Source organism: Artemia sp. Qi Xiang Cuo, chromosome 8 (genome assembly GCF_049724085.1).
Source record: "Artemia sp. Qi Xiang Cuo chromosome 8, ASM4972408v1, whole genome shotgun sequence".
Taxonomy (NCBI): Eukaryota; Metazoa; Arthropoda; class Branchiopoda; order Anostraca; family Artemiidae; genus Artemia; species Artemia sp. Qi Xiang Cuo.
In genome coordinates this window covers 74,133,775-74,154,704 of record NC_142801.1, presented here as the reverse complement: position 1 = coordinate 74,154,704, position 20,930 = coordinate 74,133,775, and the positions used below count along the sequence as shown (strand labels likewise).

General features: G+C 36.3%; 1 protein-coding gene across 1 annotated transcript in view; it reads right to left on the bottom strand.

Annotated features, from left to right (window-relative positions):
- CycJ (Cyclin J) overlaps positions 1–20,930 on the bottom strand; it is a 182,391-nt gene that overhangs the window by 120,093 nt on the left and 41,368 nt on the right. The window contains exon 4 of the mRNA XM_089093748.1: positions 6,245–6,517. Within this exon, the coding sequence (XP_088949874.1) occupies positions 6,245–6,517 (273 nt within the window). The remainder of the gene's footprint in view (positions 1–6,244; positions 6,518–20,930) is intronic.

Genomic DNA, 20,930 nt, shown 5'->3' with positions numbered 1-20,930 from the left:
TTATGTTTATTCAAAATATATATAATTCATCAAGTTTAATATTACCCATCAAAAGCTACGAGCATGAGAAAAAAACTGCCCGATTTTTGAAAAAGGGAGGAAATACCTCCAAAACATCAAGCAATCTTAATGAAAATCACACCATTTGATTCAGCATATCAGAGAACACTGCTTTGGAGTTTTCAAGCACCTATATACAAAAATGTAGAATTTTTCATTTTTTGCCAGAAGCAAGATCATGGATGCATGTTTATTTGTTGTTTTTTTTGTGTTTTTCCCGGTGGTGGCCGTATTGAAATATTAATCCATAACGCTAGGAAGTGAATTTGTTTGATTGAAAACCATACGTCATAGCGTTCTTTATAAGGAGTCAAAAGTATCAGGAAGTAAATATCCCCCTCTCAAGCCCCTTTTTTCCTAAAGTCGTTCGGTCGAAATGTTGAGATAGCCCTTTTGTTCAGCATAGTCGAAAGATCTAATAACTATGTCTCTTAGGATGACTTGACCCTCCACAGCCCCCGGGGAAGGGCTCCAAGGTATGAACTTTGCCCATTGTTTACATATAGTATTGGCTATTGGGAAGTAAACAGATATTTTTAGGGGAACTTCTGGTAGGAGGGGAATACGTGGGAGGATCTTTCCATAGAGCAATTCTTCGTAGGGGAAGGGATATTTCCATGGAGGTGGAGTTGGATTTCCGGGTTTTATTTTAAAAAAAAAATTAAAAAAAACAAGTTTTTTCAAATGAAATTTAAGGAGCAACATTAAAACTTAAAACGGACAGAAATTAATAAGTATACGAGGGGAGTTGCCCCCTTTTCAATAGCTCGTTCTTAAGGCTAAAGTATTCTTATAATTTTTGAAACACTTATTATTCTAACTAAACGGGCCTTGTGTTTCAGGAGACATTCATAAATACTAAGAACAAAAAGACAATCTTTAGCATAAAGAGCAAGGTATTGAGTATCCCTAGAGAATTCCTTGATCAATCTTGACACGGTTCTTTTTTTTCGATTTTCATTTAAATATTCAATGCCTTAGTTAAAAATTAATGCGATTTTTCATATTCTTGACCTTTCCAGTTTTTTAAAGAAGGGTCTCTTTAAGTATTCTTTTTGTTGGTTATTCGAATTTTTTGGTATCGTCTGCGATTATTAGGGGATTGGGCACTTCTCTTCCAGAATAAATACCCATCATTCATCCCCTATTAAAAAAAGAAACCCTGCAACCGGTGCAAAAATAAAAATCGGTGCAAAGTGCTTAAAACATTTTATTTCCCCCTTTTCAGACACTCTTTAACGCGCAATATAAACTTGTACCAGACAAATCTCGAATGCGCGCAGCACTCGCGCGCAAAGAAAAAATACAGTCACGTTTTTCCTGTCAAAAGCCTCATTTTTATTAACATTCCTACAAGTATATGTCCAAGTATAGACCCATGTGGGGTCTAATATGTTAGAAAAAAAATATCAATTTCGTGTAGAGTAAAAACTCAAGAAAAGCAGATCATCTAAGCGACATACAGAAAGTTCTATCAAACCATTCACTTAAGGAAAATCGACATATTATGAGTTCTTTTATTTAACGTTATGTAAATCAACAAAAAGCAACTTCAACGTAGTCTTCCCCGTAAGAATCCGTGGCCAGGAAAGAACAGAGGAGAACAAAATACAAACAAGATATATGAATAAATAAAGAGTAAATAAAGAATAAATAAATAGATAAAAATAAATAAATAAATAAATAAAAGAATAAATAAATAGATATGAAAAATCTAGTCGCCCACCTAAAAAATCCTAAAAACCACACGGGGTAAAGCATAATCGAAAGGGGGGAAAAACGAAAAAAACGAAAAACGAAGAAAACGAAAAAAACTCAATTATTAGCAATAAATTCTCTAACGTTCTTTACAAAGATACCAAACGAATCGTGCAAACTCTGGGAGCGTGTTTCAAATCATGTTACAAGCTATCAGGGGGTCAAAACCAGGCCGCAATGAGGGAGTATGAGGATTCTGAAAGTTGATGGAAGTGCAGAGAGGATAAGTAAATTGATTGAAATCTCAAGATGTATCATTACACAGGACAAGCGTCAAATGAAGGGTCAAGCAAGGGTCTAAATGAAGAACTGTTAGTTTCTTAACAATAGTCCTTTCTTTATCATGAAGTTACGGTTTCTTTATCATATGTGGAATCAGCGACAAGGGAAAGGTTGACATCCAAACAATAGGACATCGTGGAACACAAGACTGAGATTGAGACTAAGACTTTTTTCATTTGAAAACTTTTTTTTTTTACCACACTTCGATGTATTGCACAATTCGACGCGCTTCACTCTATAAAATTTTGGAAAACGCTGCAATAATTACTACTTCCACCTAAGTCAGACAAAGAAAAAAAAATGCAGTACAGAATTGGCTTTCTTTTAGTGTGAGGTCTACTTCCACTTAAGTCATACAAAGAGTGAGGCCTAGATGATCACAAAATCTGACCAAAAATGCAGTTAATCTAATCTTCAGTTAAGCCACTTCAACATCATAAATGGATATGTGATTTTCTTTCCTTGAGGTATAACGTGCGTTTGGTGACCAAACCAAGGAGAATTTTCTTGAGACACCTGGTCACAAAGAAATTCAAAAACTCAACTCTGACTACGGCCTTTGAATTTGCAGGCTCGACAAAAGTTTACCCCGAGACCTTAGCATACTCTAGACATTAAATAAAATCAGATAGAGCCAACTCCACATGTCTTTTCGGAAATGTAAAGTTACAATTAAATATTTCTAATTTAAAACTACGCTGGATGTATCAGATTTTTATCATAAATAGGATGTTTTTTTAATAAAAATATCACTAGGACCAATAAAACGTATATTTGGATATATTAAGGAATTTGGTTGGTCATTCCAGAGCGTAAAATTTAGCCCAGATATGACGACTTCACCATGCTGCATATACTATGATAAGAATTTGACATGCACTGGCGTAAACCTAGTAGTAGTACTACTAACGACTCATTGCACCACCATGCCACCTGAAGCCAACACAATTACACACACTCCTCTTCCCACCCAAACTGAGCAAATATCTTTTTACTCCTAATCCGCAATGTAAGCTCCATAACCTACTGTGAATTGACAATATAAGGTCACCATTAAGCAAATTTATTTTTTAGATTATACAAAACTATAGTCTAAAAATTATTTTTTAGATTGTACAAAATTTTGTTTTGTGCTACCCCTTTTCCGGAGGCCTACGATAATTAAAACTTCCCTACCTATGTAAGTGTATAATTACACCCTTCCGCTCGAAACAACGTGCTGCCAGAGGCCCTAAAGCACTGCAGATATATCAAACAATGAGTAGACAATGTAAACGGTCGAGAATAAACTGTATTGGTCCGAACGTTATGCCCGCTATCCTTGAAAACAACCGATCGTAGAACGACGGCACATAAGCTCCAAAAATAATGAATATTACCTTTTAACGCTTTTTCCATGTTAATTTGAGCCTTAACTTTGCGTGGTGGGAAAATATTGGAGGGGTCACAGGTCCACTTTCACGAGCGATCATGCTTAAGTTTGACCAGAACTTGGCCATGAGAAGTCGGTGAAATATTGATTACAAGATTTGATTTTTACACTTTACATCTCCTTTGATTTACATTGACCAGCTTAATAAAAGAGTTTTAAAAACTGTTTTTACTCTTATGGTAATACTACTACTAATTCTACAAACAGTTCATTGCAGCACGGGGCCGCCTGAGACTGCGCACGCTCCTCCTCCATCCCAATCTATTCAAAGCTTTCCTCTTTTCACCCTCTCAAGAAGTCCCAATTTACTTTGTGTCCTGGCTTGCAACCTCCTCCCACCCAATTTTGGGACAACCTGCTTTTCGTTTGGCCCTAGATTGTTTGGCGAAAAGGACGATTTTTGGCACTCTTTCATCTGCAGAACATTTCCTAGCCATCTCAACCTTTCTCTCGTTACAGCCCTAGAAAGCGGGATAGAACCCCATTTTTCGTGTTTGAAATACGATTAGTATAACGGGTACCCAAAACTGTCCATATGAAGTTATATAGACACTTCAAACAAATTCTCCTCCGTCTTTCGAAGCGCCCATGTTTTGGAGCCATACTTGGCCATCGAGACCGTTTGAAAAACTGGTCAAACGGTCTCTCCCTCTATAAAACGGTCATTGAAAACGAGTTTGGGATCCACACCATGCTGACGGTATATTTGATGTCCAAAAAACACTGTTATGAAATATCACGTTACCACCATAGAAATAATCATTCAAATGAATGCATAAATAGGAAGGAATAAGGTAAGAATAAGGTATAAGAATAGGGTAATAAGGTAAGTACAATATTTTCTACCTAAAAAAAAACTGGAGTAAGATTCTCAAATCAAGCAACTGTTTTTACAAGGTTGGTGACAATTTTTCTAGTGTGTTGAAATCCATGATTCCCAGCGTGGGAAGCAGGCCCCACAGGTGGGTTCCGCAATATTTTGGTGGATAATGGGCAGGACGTGCATCCTTCGATTGGCTATACCTTGGAAAAAAAAACTATACTTATACAACTCCAAAACAACTCCAAGTAAACCAATACAACTCCAAGGTATACCCAACTATACCTTTGAGAAAAATGTATATGGCTATAAAACCGTATAGCCAACTTTGGATGATGGGCAGGACGTGCATCCTTTGGTTGGATATACCTTGGAGCCAACCGTAAAGCCAACTTGGCTATACCTTGGCTATACATTGTGAAACGTCACATAAAAAATGAATTTAAATAGCAAAAAAGATGCATGATAGTGTTGCAATGACGACATACATTGTGTAAAAAATGTTGTATTCAGACAATTTTCCATTAGCATAAAATATGTCTAGAGGACGACCCGAAAAAAGATACCAAGTTAAAGGCCAAGCTTCCTTCAGGTGAAAAGACGTAAAATTCTTAAAAAGTTCAGGCAGCTGCGCTTTGATGCAAAGATAGCTGACTTTTTATGTCAGATGTCACTTTTTAAACGCTTTTAATTTACTTGGTTTGTTTAGAATTCACCATATAAAAGTAGCTATTGCTACTGGGTTGTTTAATATGAGGTGGGCGTGGTCCTGACATGAAATTTTACAAGCAACGCTTCTTAGTATAAAGTCTAAAACATTAAAATGAAATATAGAAATATTCACTTTTATGTCTTAATATTTGTCAAATACCGTACTAAAAAGCCTGAAAAAAAAATACAGAATATTATAAGAACCCTTCTATCTCCAAATGCACAGAAAAGTAACAATTGTTTTCCCGCTACCCGGAAAAATTGAAATTTTCTAGAACTCAAAATGAGAGTGTGGACATTTAAGGACAACTTTCTACGTCAGGACTATCCAATGCTTTTATTTTTAGTCATAATTTTTTTTCCTGATTTTTTTTTTCTTTTAGTGAAATTGGATATGAAAGCGTCTTTTTTATTTTATTTGTCTTTTGCCGCAAGCACTCTCGTCAAAAGAGTTTCAACACGTGTTTACGTCATAAAAAGGGGAAGAAAGAAGTAGTATTTGGGAAAAAACGTATCAATGGCTCTAGCTCCAGCATATAGGGTAGAGGGCCTTTAATTATTTGGGATTAGTTCATTAGGATTCATGCAATCGTCACTGAGATGGGATTTTCTCAGTTTTAGTAGAGGTGATGGGGAAATTATATTCCATTATAGGTATCTTTTATGACCCTTTGAATCGTAAGCAACCATGGTCATATCCTTTGGAAGATAATCCGAAAAATCGCAAAGGTTAAAAAAGTCCCAATATATATGAAACAGTTATAATACATATACTTTTGTAGTGTAACATATAAGCGCAATTTTGAAGGTACATAATTTTTGAAAGCTGTTCGACTGCGTACAACAAAAAGAGAAGAGAAGAATTTTTAGCAGGCGTGTATCCTTGGCGAGGGGGGCTGTGAGAATATCAAGATAGCTACAATATTTCTAATATTTGCGTTTATTTTTCATACAATTTACCTGTTTGTTCTTAGTTCTTTTTTATACATCCTCCTCCAAAAAAATAGTGTTCTAAGCAAGGGTCTAATGCAATGTTCTAGATTAACGGCTACAACGGATCATTTTGATATGAACGATTTCGTATTTTTTAGATCTGCGACGAATCATTTTGCCTTAAAAACAAACCCAGCAGTTTGAACCCGAGATTAATTAAAACTTAATCAGAACCGAGTTAAACTTACCCTTCATAGATTCTTGTAAAAAGTAACTAAGATGATAATTGAATCTTTCTGACAGTCTTCTGTACGTTGAATGGTCACTGGGGTCATGAGGAAGGGCAGCTAATGCAAAAAAGTTACTAAAAATTGCAGAAGTTGGCACAGAAAGGTTCCATCGCAGATGGCGCAGTATCATTGCTTCAACAGCCACAAACGAGCCAATACTAAATCTGTCCATTACTATCTTATTGAGATCTGTTGCACGGGGGACTTGTGTCTCTTTCTCTTCAAATTTTGCTGCCGAAAAAAAGAACCATTAAATTACTATTAAAGCAATGCGTTATCCTCAACAGGTTTGCTTTATCCAATTCTGTCATGTAATTTTTGTAAGTTTATCTATCTAAATATTTCGACTTACTTTGAATTATATGGAAAATATTTTTCTTAATTAACTGAACCTCTTATTTTGAAGCAATGTTGTTAGTGTTTTTAAATTATAAAGATGGCTATGCTGACTTAGATAGCAAATTTGGCAAATTTTGATGAAATATCATCTTAACTTATTGGAGTTCATTTTCAGACAAAATTTGCCTATCATTGAAGGAAAGAAACATTTATCATTTTGATATCATTAAAAAGGTAAAGCTAACAATACTCCGTCATTCCCTCTCTCTAAGTACAAAACTTGTGTCCTCTTATCCTCCTCTCCTTAATACTCCAAGAGTTCCAGCCGTTCCCAAGACACTGCAGAAATAACACTTTGACAAACTAGATAAACATAGTGTCTTTTGATTTACCTCTGTCCAGCAGCAAAATTTAAGGTCTACTTTACCTTCTGGCTATGCTGACTTAGATAGCAAATTTGGCAAATTTCGATGAAATATCATCTTAACTTATTGGAGTTCATTTTCAGACAAAATTTGCCTATCATTGAAGGAAAGAAACATTTATCATTTTGATATCATTAAAAAGGTAAAGCTAACAATACTCCGTCATTCCCTCTCTCTAAGTACAAAACTTGTGTCCTCTTATCCTCCTCTCCTTAATACTCCAAGAGTTCCAGCCGTTCCCAAGACACTGCAGAAATAACACTTTGACAACCTAGATAAACATAGTGTCTTTTGATTTACCTCTGTCCAGCAGCATAATTTAAGGTCTACTTTACCTTCCCCCCCCCCAACAGTCCCTGAAAGTTTCAACTTGATTCCCCAAGGCGTTCCTGAGATAATACCGATAAACAAATTTGATAACTTGGGTATATATAGATATTGATAGAGATAGAGATTTGATTTTGAAAATTTTGAGAAGTAGTTGTTACTTAAGTATAAATAATGTTGGAAAGTTCGTCCGGATAGGTAAGAGGTATCGTGATGATTTTCTTAAATAATCTGTTTTATCATCTTATTATTTTATGATTTCTTGCTGTATTTTTTCGATTGTTTTATTAATGTCACCATGACCCATTTGGGCTTTCGTGTGAATAAATCTATCAATCTATCTATCTATCTATCTATCTATCTATCTATCTATCTATCTATCTATCTATCTATCTATCTATCTATATATCTATCTATCTATATATATATATATATATATATATATATATATATATATATATATATATATATATATATATATGTAATGTCTTTGGGTTTACCTCAATACTACGCTACCAATAGATTCCAGTCCCATAGCTTGCTGCCAGTTTGCACCTGTAACTTGCACCAAAAAAACACTTACGCTATTGGATTCACCAGTCTCAAATCTATCCATTCACTGAGCTAGAATTATGATATTAATAATATTTTACCTAAGAGAATAATCTAAACCTGCTAATAAAATAGGAAAATTGTCGTTTTTTCAAAAAATCTTAACCAATTTTTAAAGTATTTTTAATCTAAAAAATCTTGTACACCAAATTCCCAAATATAATTCTGTAGATGGATAGAACTGAATCTCAGCTATGAAGTAATAGCAAAGTTTTTGTCTTTCATTGGTATATTCAAACCGTAAAATATCAGAAAAAAATACCGTAGCTTGCACACGGAACATAAAACCTTAATGTGACAAAAATTTTAGACGGATTTGGGAGCAGAATCTTTCAAAATATTGCAGAAATACCATTTTGATAACCTGGATTCCTATAGTATCTTTCAATTTATCCCTGTTCCTCCCCCTAAGTCAGAATTTCAGGTTCACTGGGTTCCCCAAAAGCCCATGAAAATTTCAACATGATACTCCAAGCCATTTCTGAGAAATTGCAGATACACTAGTTTGATAGGTTGGCAAACAAATAGTATATTTTGATTTACCGCGTTATATAGACGTGAATAGATAAATACAAGTTTGGCGTAAGAATATTAATAATTCCTACAACCATCACAGACATAAATAGAACACCCAGAACTAAACTAACTCTTTGACCTCGAAACCTATTTTGCAAACTTTCAAAAAGATCCATTTTCAAAAAGCGAAAAACATGACTAAAAAAAAATTAAATCAAGCAGTTACTTTCTAAAGGTAAGCTAGAATGGATTTTTGACAGTGATGATTCCTCTTCCAGTGATAGGGCAAACTATTCCCACTAGAACGGGAATATTCAGGGTTGACTGGTTAACAAATTTTCTGGAAATATCCAGCCAATCTTTCTTCTAAAAGGTATCTACGACGCTAAAATTTAAATGAAATATATTTCTATGGAAAAGGTAATAAAAGGAAAAGTGATGAAATTGCCGATTTAAAACTGCTTTGGCACAGTTGAAGCGGGAAATATAGCTTAAATTTGGAAATTGATATTTATTAGCCTAGGAAGGGATGGAACTGTGGCAAATTAAAATTGGCTTCCCTCACCTTTTATAAATTGAAAGAAATTGAGCCGGGGAAAAATTAACGCAGGGAAATGAAAACGACTAAAAACGAGTCTTTATTGGAAAAATCTAAATTGAAAAACTTAACAGCGACTTGGAAGTGATAGTCAAGAAGAGGACAGTTTTCTTCCTAAAGCAAAACTCTGTTTTATTAAAAAAAAAGAAAAAACGAAAAAATGCCTTCAAAAACCATTAAAATTATCCAGTAGCTAATTGGACAAGAACAAACTGAGTAGGAAACACGTAGGCCTACTTTAGTGAAAAAAAAGCAACTAACTTTAAGAAAAAAAATGCTACCTCTTTGCTTTATTTCGCTTAGGCAGACTATCGCTAGGTATGTTTAGGCCTATATACATGGACTTTGAACATGTGCCTTTAAATAAGATATATAGTAAAATTGTTTAGTATAATTACCTCAATATATTCAAATGGCATAATTCCCCTTTGTTTACTGCCTGCTGCGGCAACGACCCAGCCGTGGTCTTAACCTTGGAAAAGAATCCTTCCAACTTGAAATTATTTCCAATTTTCAAAGTATGAAAGTTCTGTCCTCTAATTTGTAGACTACTCTTCCCTAGTCATGGGCAGCCTCAAAGGGCCTGACTGACCATCCCCCACCCCCTTCGCAGACGAGAAATATATGGTGTAATTTTTTTTATATCTAGAAAACATGAAATTCCAGGCAAAAAAAACTAGCCTTTCTCTTCCCTATTCCCACCTTGAAAAAAATTTTGCCTGCTCGCTCCTTCCATGTTGAAAAATGGCACCACCGGAAAGAATAACGGTATTTATACTTTATATATAACAAACGAAAGAAGTCAAATTTGGTTAATGCTAATTAGATAAAATAACATAGGATGAAAATATAATAGTTTAGAAACAAATTTGGGCTATATATTTGCACATTAGGAGAAGTGGGGGGAGGGGTAAAGCATAGCATATATTAAATACGTAACCTAATCTTACAATATTTAAACAACAGTTTAAATATTGTAAACGCGATAAGAAATTACGCTTTGCAATCCATTTTCTCTTGTAAATACCCGTTTGACGGGTTTCCATTTGTATTTCCTTGTACAGTCTATAGCGCTGTGTTATATATAATGCATGAGTACCAGAATAAACTTATTTCAAAATCAAGGAGGGACATATTTGTCGTTTTTTCCAATTTTTGAATGAAAATACCAAGAAAAATGAATTTTTGAATGAAAATATCCCACCAGAAAGTTATTTTCAAAATCTAACAACTTCTGGCAATCTAGCAACCATGAGTAGCTTATCTCGGCAAATTCTTTTTTGTAAGCATCTTTTTACAGCTAGCAGACGTTTCATATGAAGCAAATTCTTGACTAAAATGTATAAAAATTCAAAGAGTAAAAAGCAAAGGTTTAAAACTCAAATTCGTAAAATGTCAAGAATGTACTTCAAAGTAAGCCAGGGTGAAATAAAAATGATGCGTCACTTTTCTTCCAGTGATAAGGAGAGCTAATCCCACTAGGATAGGATTAACTCAAGGTTCACTGGTTAGAAATTATTCCAAAATATTTCATTGGTTCTTTTCATTAAGGGTTAGGGTGGTCCTTATTTTTTCACTTCAGAATTATAAACCTCCCACCCTGCCATTTTTGTCTACATCAAAAGTTAACAACATGGGCAAAAAATTTTCCAAATTGGTCAATATTTAGGGTATGCTCAATTCAAGTGAAGTTTAGCATACAATCGCTATACTTCTGCTTGGACAATGTTTAACGTAATTTCTGATGCACTTAGGAAATTCATTCAGCAAACAAAATTTAATGAGGACATATTAGATATAATCAATACTAAACTCATCCAATCATTAGTTTGTTAAAACAATCATAATGACTGGTTAAAATATGTCACTGGCATAGCAAATATCAAACGTATCTTTCGGTAATTGATAAAAAATTACACACTACAAAGTCATGCTGGGCCTGGGCTGTCAGAGGTTGTGGCTAGCCCTTGAAGGATTGTTGACTTGTTAGAATCAGGAAAACGTTTGCGATGCTCTTTAACTACTTGCAGAGCAAATTGCATCTGGTGTTCATTTTTTGTTAGCAGCAAATTGTAGTCCTGCATAAGGGCAACTCCACGTTCGGCTGTGTCATTCACTACTTGTAGTTCTCTGACGATTGCTTCAGCCTTCACATAGGATTCATTATCCACCCAGGTCTCAGGATCTGTAGACAAGAAACTATCTGGAATGGAAAGGATATGGAAGAAGTTCCTTGTATTGTGTGTAACAAAGTCCTGTAGATTCTTGTTGGTGACTGTAGTTTTGTCCACAGTGATGCGCTTCGGTGGGCCCTCCGTTCCTTCATGGCAGAGTGCTTCGACCATTGCTCTTTTTTTTCAGTTGCATCAACACCCCTGTCAAAAAATGCCAATCCTATCAGTTCTTCGCTAAGATACCACAGCTGCCCACACAGTTTCTTCAGTGCACCAGTTGCTGCTGGCGATCCACAAGTGAGGAGACTCTTCAGAAGCATTAAATCATTGGCTGGTGCTGCTGTTGGCAAAGGAGAAAGGAACCACGATTTAACATAACTTCCTACACCAAAAGCACAGAAGTTGCCCAGACCAGTGATTTCACGATCTGTCAGCTTGAAGCCAGAATCTCTGAAAATGTATATTTTCAATGCTTAAATCAGTCGTGCCATGAAACGAGCACGATGAAGGGCTCCTGGTTTTCTGAACATCACACCACGAGCCGGAAGGCCACCAATGAACAGCAGGGAAAGCTCGAGGAGCTCACGGTAGTCTTCACGTTGGTAACAAATACCCAGCTGATCAGTCAGAAAGGTCTTCATATCATCCAGGGCATCAACCAGAGCTGCAGCAATGACCGGAACCTCAACACCAGGCTTGTAATCAGCATGCACAATGTTTGGTCAAAAGACTTTGAACCGTTTGAACAGCTGGATGTCTGGGCCACTTGAAGGCCCCATTGTGATGCTGAATGCCTCTTCCAGCATTAATTTCTGGATGTGGTGTCTGCATGCAAGATGCAGAACACTTCTACCAAGATGCTGTTCAAGCAGAGTACAGGGACCGTTCATTCGGCCGTTGTTGCTTGATGTTATATCAAAGGTGAGAGCTTTGATACTGTCTACAGTGCCCCAGTCAGACACTGTGTCCATCATTACATCTGGCATGGCTTTGGGATACAAAGCAGTTGTTCTGTGCCAGATCCAGAAACAATTATTGGTAGTTGTTCAACTTTTCATCTCCAGTGGGATCTTCCATAAGCTTTCCATCCCAGTGAAGAACCATTGGATTCTGGGGATTGAAAACAGACTTCAACTGAGATGAAAGTATGACACGATGCTTTTGACGGTAACGTCTTATAAATGATCTGTTGATACTGAAATCCGGAACGTTGTGACACTGCCGCTTGAATTATTGGGGCAATGATCAGAACTGCTTGCCTGTCACTTGTCTTTGTGCGGTCTAGGGATGACAGGAGTGCAGGAGTTAAAATGTTAGTTCTTCCACGTTTTCTTTTTGGTGTACATGGTTGTTCGGTGGCTTCACTGCCAATTCTTTGTAATACTTCCTTGTCTGCATCATCATTACTAGAAGACGAATCAGAAGACTCCCACAACACAGTTTAATCCAGATTTGCTGTTTCAAGTTGCTGTTTTGTCTTCAAGTGAAACTGGCTTTTTTGTTTACTTTCCTGTATTTTATCCTTTTTTGTAAGTGACATGTCAACCCCTGCCATAACCCCTCGCCTTCCTTTTTCCCGCTGGGCCAACAAGAATTGCTTGTCTTCCTCAATTTTGATGAGCTGTAACGCTTCCTGGTGAGCTACGTCAAAGAGATCATTGAAAGCTTCCTTGAATTCTTCCTCATTGGCTATCTGAGTTGCTGTCCTTCTTGCTTTGTTTTTCTTCAACCCTTCCCATCTCTGCACTATAACTTTAAGTTGGGCAACTGCATGATCACTCCGGCGCATGGGTATTCTGGCTTTCTCCCAGAACATTTGAACGTCCTTAATTACTGTACTGCTGCCTCATGTTTAGTCTTGGCTACTTTCAGCTTTGTGGCATAGAGCCTGAGAACATCACCAATCGATGGCAATTTTGAACCATATAGATCTTCCAAAGCTGAACCAAGCAGGTATACTTCCTGTTTACTGCGTGTGGATGTGGAAATCGCCATGACCGACTGTAAAACAAAACATTTTATGTGTACTTTAACAATTGTCCAATCTGTTAGAAAATTACATAGCAGACAGCATTGAATCAAAAATAGTATTGTTCTAATAGCAAATTAATAACAAGTCAATTTCAAATATGAATTTGTTATATCTGACAAATGACAAAATTTCAGTTATAACAACAAACATTAAATGTAAATTGATAAATTCAGTAATTCACCTGATATTGTCTTATCAGCTTGGTATCCTATGTATTTATAATCAATATTTCTCTGAGAAAATAAAAACTAAACAATACTAAAGATGTCTGCTGCAAGAATATTTAATCAAATGTAATAATAAACCATTGATTGATTCAGTAAGTAAATGTTGAAGTTAATTTTAAATAGTGACATAAACTTCTGTAGTTTTACACGAATATATCTGCTAGATTTGCAAGAAAATGCACAGACACCTAATTGATTATTAATATATTACCCTAAATCCCTTCAGTTATCTCTTTATATAACACATAACACCTGTTTTGTGTTAGAATTCACAATAAATACACATTTAACTAATAAATATATGCCCTGAACCAATGATTTTCTTTATATACACCTGATTTCTATAACATTTGAGTATAATCAAAATTCAAGTGACTTGAGCATACCCCAAACATGAAGTTATCCTAAAAATAAATGACACTTTTTTTTTCTATCATAGAAGAATAGTTTAGGATGGTGGGAGGCAGGAAAAACAAAAAAATATTTTTTTTGATATATACATCAGGACCACCCTATTAAGGGTATCCGCAAAATTCAAATTTGCACATATATACCTATGAAAAATCTCATGAAGGGTAAATTATAAGATTATTTACTGTCATTCTGACGTATGCAAAAGCTAAAACAATGAATAAACATTTATAATTCAAAGAGAATAGGGTACTGAAAAGAATCGGCTTTTTGATCGTCTGCGGTTTGGGTGGGAGGATGTCATAAAGATAGATTTAAGGGAAATGGGAACTTCCTGGGAGGGGGTGAAAGGAGGGAGGCTTTTAATATATTGGGATGGCGGAAGAGTGTGCGTAGCTGTATTGGCCTCAGACGGCTTGGGACTGCGGAGAGTTGTTAGTAGTAGTAGTAAGATAAAGTAAAACTCTATCCTAGTTTCTTGCTCATCTTAGTACACATTTACAGGTTCAGAATGGCTGTTTGTTCGGATGGAAAAAATCCGGATTTTTCAGCTTTCTTCAAAAAAGAGAAACTCTAGTTTTTGCTAGGAAGCATGAACTAAAAACAATCGTGTTTAAATATCCTTAAATTTATTCAAGAGTCGAGGGAAATAACGTCGGCCAACTTTATTGGAAAAAAAACTACTTTACAGAAAAAAAATGTGACTTCGTTGTCACTTATCGCAGAAGGGGGGTTAATTAGGTATGTATTTACGCATAGATGTTTTAGAACAAACTGTGTAAGTATAAGAAGATATGTTCCCATTCATTTTAATACTTATTGTAGATACTACTATGGGGACGGTCTTTAAATCTTAAAAAAAAAAACCTTGCAATATAAAAGAACTTTGATTTTAAAAGCCTGGTATATCTGTCCTCTAATTTCAAACTAATCTCCATGCCCACAGGAAAATAACGGGGGGTGGGACAGGGTTCTTATGAAATAAAAGTTCTTTCTTTTTTCTTCAAATAATAATGATGTTAAAAAAGTAGCCGTACTCACCCAAGCTAATCCATAAGTGATGTTGATCCCCTTATGGTTCATTTGAATTAAAACAAATCAGAAATGCCAATAGTGAATGCTTCAGGTAACGGTAGATGGTGTTGATTTTTTAACTCATATAACAACTCGAGTTTCCACTCTAATCGATTTCTCATTCTGTTTGATATTATTAAATGAAAATTAGAGCAAATAGAAACAAATAAAAGAACAGTGTCTTCCTCCGTAATTGTTTAGAGCTTCGCTCTTTACTCCCTCCCGTGAAGTCATAATTTCCTTCAAATTCCCTTTATGACCTTTCCATACCCCAAATCGAAGGCACCCTGCTTTTTTTTACCCTAGGCAGATGGTCAAAAAGCAAAATTTTTATATAACGGGTGGAATCATATGTACTGAAAATTATTTCAAGTCCTAAAATCAGCTACGGTAATTGTAAAAGCGTTACGTTAAGCGTAGCGCGTAACGTAAATTTTAAAACGTAAGTGTGACGCGTTAGCGTAATGTAAATCTTACAGGGTAACAGAAAAAAATAATAAGGTCTGAGACAACGGCTATTAGCAGTAGAATGTATCTATTGAATTTGGGGAGACGTATAGGCACTACTCTTTTCTTCTTTATTGGATTAATATCATGAAGAACGTTTAACGGCGATTCCGTAGATATGATAGTTTGGATTCTATGGAAGCTCTACACCTTTTCAAAGAGAGTCAGTACTCCCTCACATGGCCTTACATTTCTATAGAAGCTATATGAATTACCATGCTATTCTATGTTCCTTCCATTGTTATTCTATGGGACCTCTATACGTGATTAAACACGTCATGAAACTACGTGCTATTTGCTTATGTCCCCGTTGGTACCATTCCAAACGAGCGGGGATTCCCCTCCTGTTCCTAAACATTGCAAAAAAGATAGCAGTATGAATGGGGATTCCCCAACACAAATTTGTTTCGACTCCAAGTTTTTCAACCAGACTGGTTTTTTTACAATCAGAATTGTTTGATTGACAGTTAAAAAGGGGTAATGAGATTTGCGAATTGGAGTGTAGGATTTGCGAATTTGATCCTATTAAGGATTGACTTGAAATAAAAAATTTTAAACAAGAAATGACTGAAAAGTGTGTTGGAGGAGATTTTGGAGGGAAAACCAAAAATACTCAGAATCGAAAATAAACGGGATCTGCCTCAAGGGGAAGGCTCAGAGGCCCTTCGTTCCCCCATTTCTTCGGGTAGGGGAGGGGGGGGGGTCAATTTTGGAGGGAAAACCAAAAATACTCAGAATCGAAAATAAAGGGGATCTGCCTCAACGGCAAGGCTCAGAGGCCCTTCGTCCCCCCATTTCTGAGGGCAGGGGAGGGGGGGTCAATTTTGGAGTGGAAACCCAAAATACTCAGAATCGAAAATAAATGGGATCTGCCTCAAGGGCAAGGCTCAGAGGCCCTTCGTTCCCCCATTTCTGAGGGTGGGGGCGGGGGGGTCAATTTTGGAGGGAAAACGAAAAAAACTCAGAATCGAAAATAAATGGGATCTGCCTCAAGGGGAAGGCTCAGAGGCCCTTCGTTCCCCCATTTCTGAGGGCCGGGGAGGGGGAATCAATTTTGGAGGGAAAACAAAAAAAACTCAGAATCAAAAATAACCGGGATCTGCCTCAAGGGGGAGGCTCAGTGGCCCTTCCTACCACCATTTCGGAGGGCTGGGGAGGGGGGGGGTCAATTTTTGAGGCAAAACCAAAAATACTCAGAATCGAAAAAAAATGGGATCTGCCTCAAGGGGAAGGCTCAGAGGCCCTTCGTTCCCCCATTTCTGAGGGCAGGGGAGGGGAGGGTCAATTTTGGAGGGAAAACAAAAAATACTCAGAATCGAAAATAAATAGGATCTACCTCAAGGGCAAGGCTCAGAGGCCCCTCCTTCCTCCATTTCTGAGGGCAGGGGAGGGGGGGTCAATTTTGGAGGGAAAACCAAAAATACTCAGAATCGAAAATAAACGGGATCTGCCTCAAGGGCAATGCTCAGAGGCCCCTCCTTCCCCCTCAGAAAAAGTTTTAACAAGAAATGTCTGAAAAGTATTTTTTGGGGGGATGGAGCAATGACAGATTGGATGTCTCAGACTAGTGATAGTGCTGTACTGTGGTACGAATTGCTTGTGAATAACCCAAATGAATTAGTTGCAAATAAAGTTTTAACAAGAAATGTCTGAAAAGTATTTTTTTTGGGGGGTGGGGGCGATGACAGTGGGGATGTCTTAAACTAGTTCTAGTGCTCTACTCTGGAATGAATTGCTTTCGAAAACCCGAACGAATTAGTTGAAAATAAAGTTGTAACAAGAACTGTCTGAAAAGTGTTTTTTTTGGGGGGGGGGGGGTGAGGGCGATGAACGAGTGGATGTCTTAGACTAGTTATAGTGCTGTGGTACGAATTGCTTGTGAAAAACCCGGATGAATTAGTTGAAAATAAAGTTTTAACAAGAAATGTCTGAAAAGTATTTTTGGGGGGATGGGGCGATGACAGAGTGGATGTCTTAGACTAGTGATAGTGCTGTACTGTGGTACGAATTGCTTGTGAAAAACCCAAATGAATTAGTTGAAAATAACGTTTTAACAAGAAATGTCTGAAAAGTTTTTTTTTTTGGGGGGGGGGGGGGGTGGGAGGCGATGACAGAGTGGATGTCTTAGACTAGTTATAGTGCTGTACTCTGGCATGAATTGCATTCGAAAACCCGGATGAATTAGTTTAAATAAATTTTTAAAAAGAAAATTCTGAAAAGTATTTTTTTGGGGGTGGGGGCGATGACAGAGTGGAGGTCTTAGACTAGTTATAGTGCTGTACTCCGGCATGAATTGCTTTCGAAAACCCGGATGAATTAGTTGAAAATAAAGTTTTCACCAGAACTGTATGGAAAGAATTTTTTTAGGGGAGGGGGGGGATGACAGAGTGGATGTCTTAGGATAGCTATAGCGCTTTACTCTGGCATTAAATGCTTTCGAAAACCCGGATGAATTAGTTGAAATAAAGTTTTAAAATGAAAATTCTGAAATGTATTTTTTTTGGGGGGTGGGGGCGATGACCGAGGGGATTTCTTAGACTAGTTATAGTGCTGTACTCTGGCATGAATTGCTTGAGAAAAACCCGGATGAATTAGTTGAAAATAAAGTTTTAACAAGAAATGTCTGAAAAGTATTTTTTGGGGGATGGAGCAATGACAGAGTGGATGTCTTAGACTAGTTATAGTGCTGTACTCTGGCATGAATTGCTTTCGAAAACCCGGATGAATTAGTTGAAAATAAATTTTGATAAAGAAATGTATGACAATTATTTTTTGGGGGGTGGGGCGATGAAAGATGTGATGTCTTAGACTAGGTATAGTTATGTACTCTGGCATGAATTGCTTCCTAAAACCCGGATGAATTATTTTAATATAAATTTTTAAAAATAAATGTCTGAAAAGTTTTTTTTTTTGTTAAAAACAATAGGCTGAAATAAAAGCGGAAGTCTTAAAATCACAACTCAATTTCAGTAAATAATTCCCTTGTTTTTTTTTTGTTAAACACGATTGGCTGAAATAAAAGCGGAACTTTTTAAATCACAACAACTAAAGGTCAGTAAATAATTCCTTTTTTGTTTTTTTTTGTTAAAAACGAGCTATTGTAGAAAATAATTTAAAAGTAACAAGTCACATGATAGTTACGCTATTATAGAAAATAATTTCAAAGTACCAAGTCACATTATAGTTACGCTATCGTAGAAAATAATTTCAAAGGACCAAGTCACTTGATAGTTTCTCTATTTTAGAAAATAATTTCAAAGTACCAAGTCACATGATAGTTACGTTTTTGTAGAAAATAATTTAAAAGCACCATGTCACATGATAGTTACGTCATTGTATAAAATAATATGAAAGTACCAAGTCACATGATAGTTACGCTATTGTAGAATATACATTCAAAGTACCAAGTCTCAGGATAGTTACGCTATTGTAGAAATTAATTTCGAAGTACCAAGTCACATGATAGTTACGCTATTGTAGAAAATAATTTCAAAGTACCAAGTCACATGATAGTTACGCTATTAAAGAAAATAATTACAAAGAACCAAGTCACATTATAGTTACGATATTGTAGAAAATAATTTCAAAGTAACAAGTCATATTATAGTTACTCTTTTGTAGAAAATAATTTCAAAGTACCAAGTCACATTATAGTTACGCTATTGTAGAAAATAATTTCAAAGTACCAAGTCACATTATAGTTACGCAATTGTAGAAAATAATTTCAAACTACCAAGTCACATGATAGTTACGCTTTTGTAGAAAATAATTTCAAAGTACCAAGTCACATGATAGTTACGATATTTTATAAAATAAGTTAATATTACAAATTCACATTATATTTAAGCTATTTTATAAATTAATATCAAAGTACAAAGTCACATGATAGTTACACTTTAGTAGAAAACAATTTAAAAGTACCAACTAACATTATAGTTACGCTATTGTAAAAAATAATTTAAAAGTACCATTTCACCTTATGGTTTCGATGTTTTATAAAATAACTTCAATTTACCACGTCACATGATAGTTACTCTTCTGTAGAAAATAATTTCAAAGGACCAAGTAAAATTATAGTTACTCTATTATTGAATGTAATTTCATAGTACAAATTCACATGTTTTTTACGCTATTATAGAAAATAATTTCAAAGTACCAAGTCACATGATAGTTACGCTTTTGTAGAAAATAATTTCAAAGTACCATGTCACATGATAGTTAAACTTTTGTAGAAAATAATTTCAAAGTACCAAGTCACATGATAGTTACGCTTTTGTAGAAAATAATTTCAAAGTACCATGTCACATGTTAGTTACGCTTTTGTAAAAAATAATTTCAAAGTACCAAGTCACATGATAGTTACGCTATTGTATAAAATAATTTCAAAGTACCAACTCACATGATATTTACGCTATTATAGAAAATAATTTCAAAGTACCAAGTCACATTATAGTTACGTTATTGTAGAAAATAATTTCAAAGTACCAAGTCACATGATAGTTACGCTTTTGTAGAAAATAATTTCAAAGTACCAAATCACATTATAGTTACGTTATTATAGAAAATAATTTCAAAGTACCATGTCACATAATAGTTACGCTATTGTAGAAAATAATTTCAAAGTACCAAGTCACATGATAGTTACGCTTTTGTAGAAAATAATTTCAAAGTACCAAGTCACATGATAGTTACTTGACTTGACTTGACTTAAAGCTCTTGCTCGGCAGCGTCGCCAGCGTAGAGGGAACCAGTCGTCAGCGCCGTCAGTCTTCTCCAGAGTGGTCGGTTCAGGGCGAGGGTTGTCACTTCAGCCGGGTTGATGTTTCTGGAGGCGAGCCGATCACGGATGACGTCCACCCATCTGGTGCGTGGTCATCCCCTAGGACGCCTCCAGCCGTTTGCAGCTGGGTCGAAATCGAAGATGAGCCGGGCGGGTGTTTGGGCAGGCAGACGGAGCAGATGACCATACCAACGCAGCGAGCGAGACTCAAGCTGCTCGGACAGGGGTGGGAGTTTGAAGGACCTGAGGATTTCTGAATTTCGTTCCCTGTCGGGCCGTCGGGAGTGTTTGATTTTTCGGAGGTGTTTCGTCTGGATGGCATCTACCTTCAGCGTCTGAGTCTGAGTCAGCGACCAAGTCTCAGCAGAATAGAGCAAAATGCTGGCAACCGAAGCAGAGTATATTCGTGCTTTGGTGAGACGGCTGATCTGGGGTTTATGGAAGACTGTTTTTAGAAGGCGACCGAAGACAGAGTTTGCTTTTGCCGCTCTTGCTGATATTTCGGCATCTAGGCTTCCGTTTGACCAGACAATTGAACCAAGGTAGGTAAACTGCTTGACTACCTCTACAGTCTGGCCACAAATTTCCACAGATGACAGAGGGTTGGACGACGTTTTCTCAA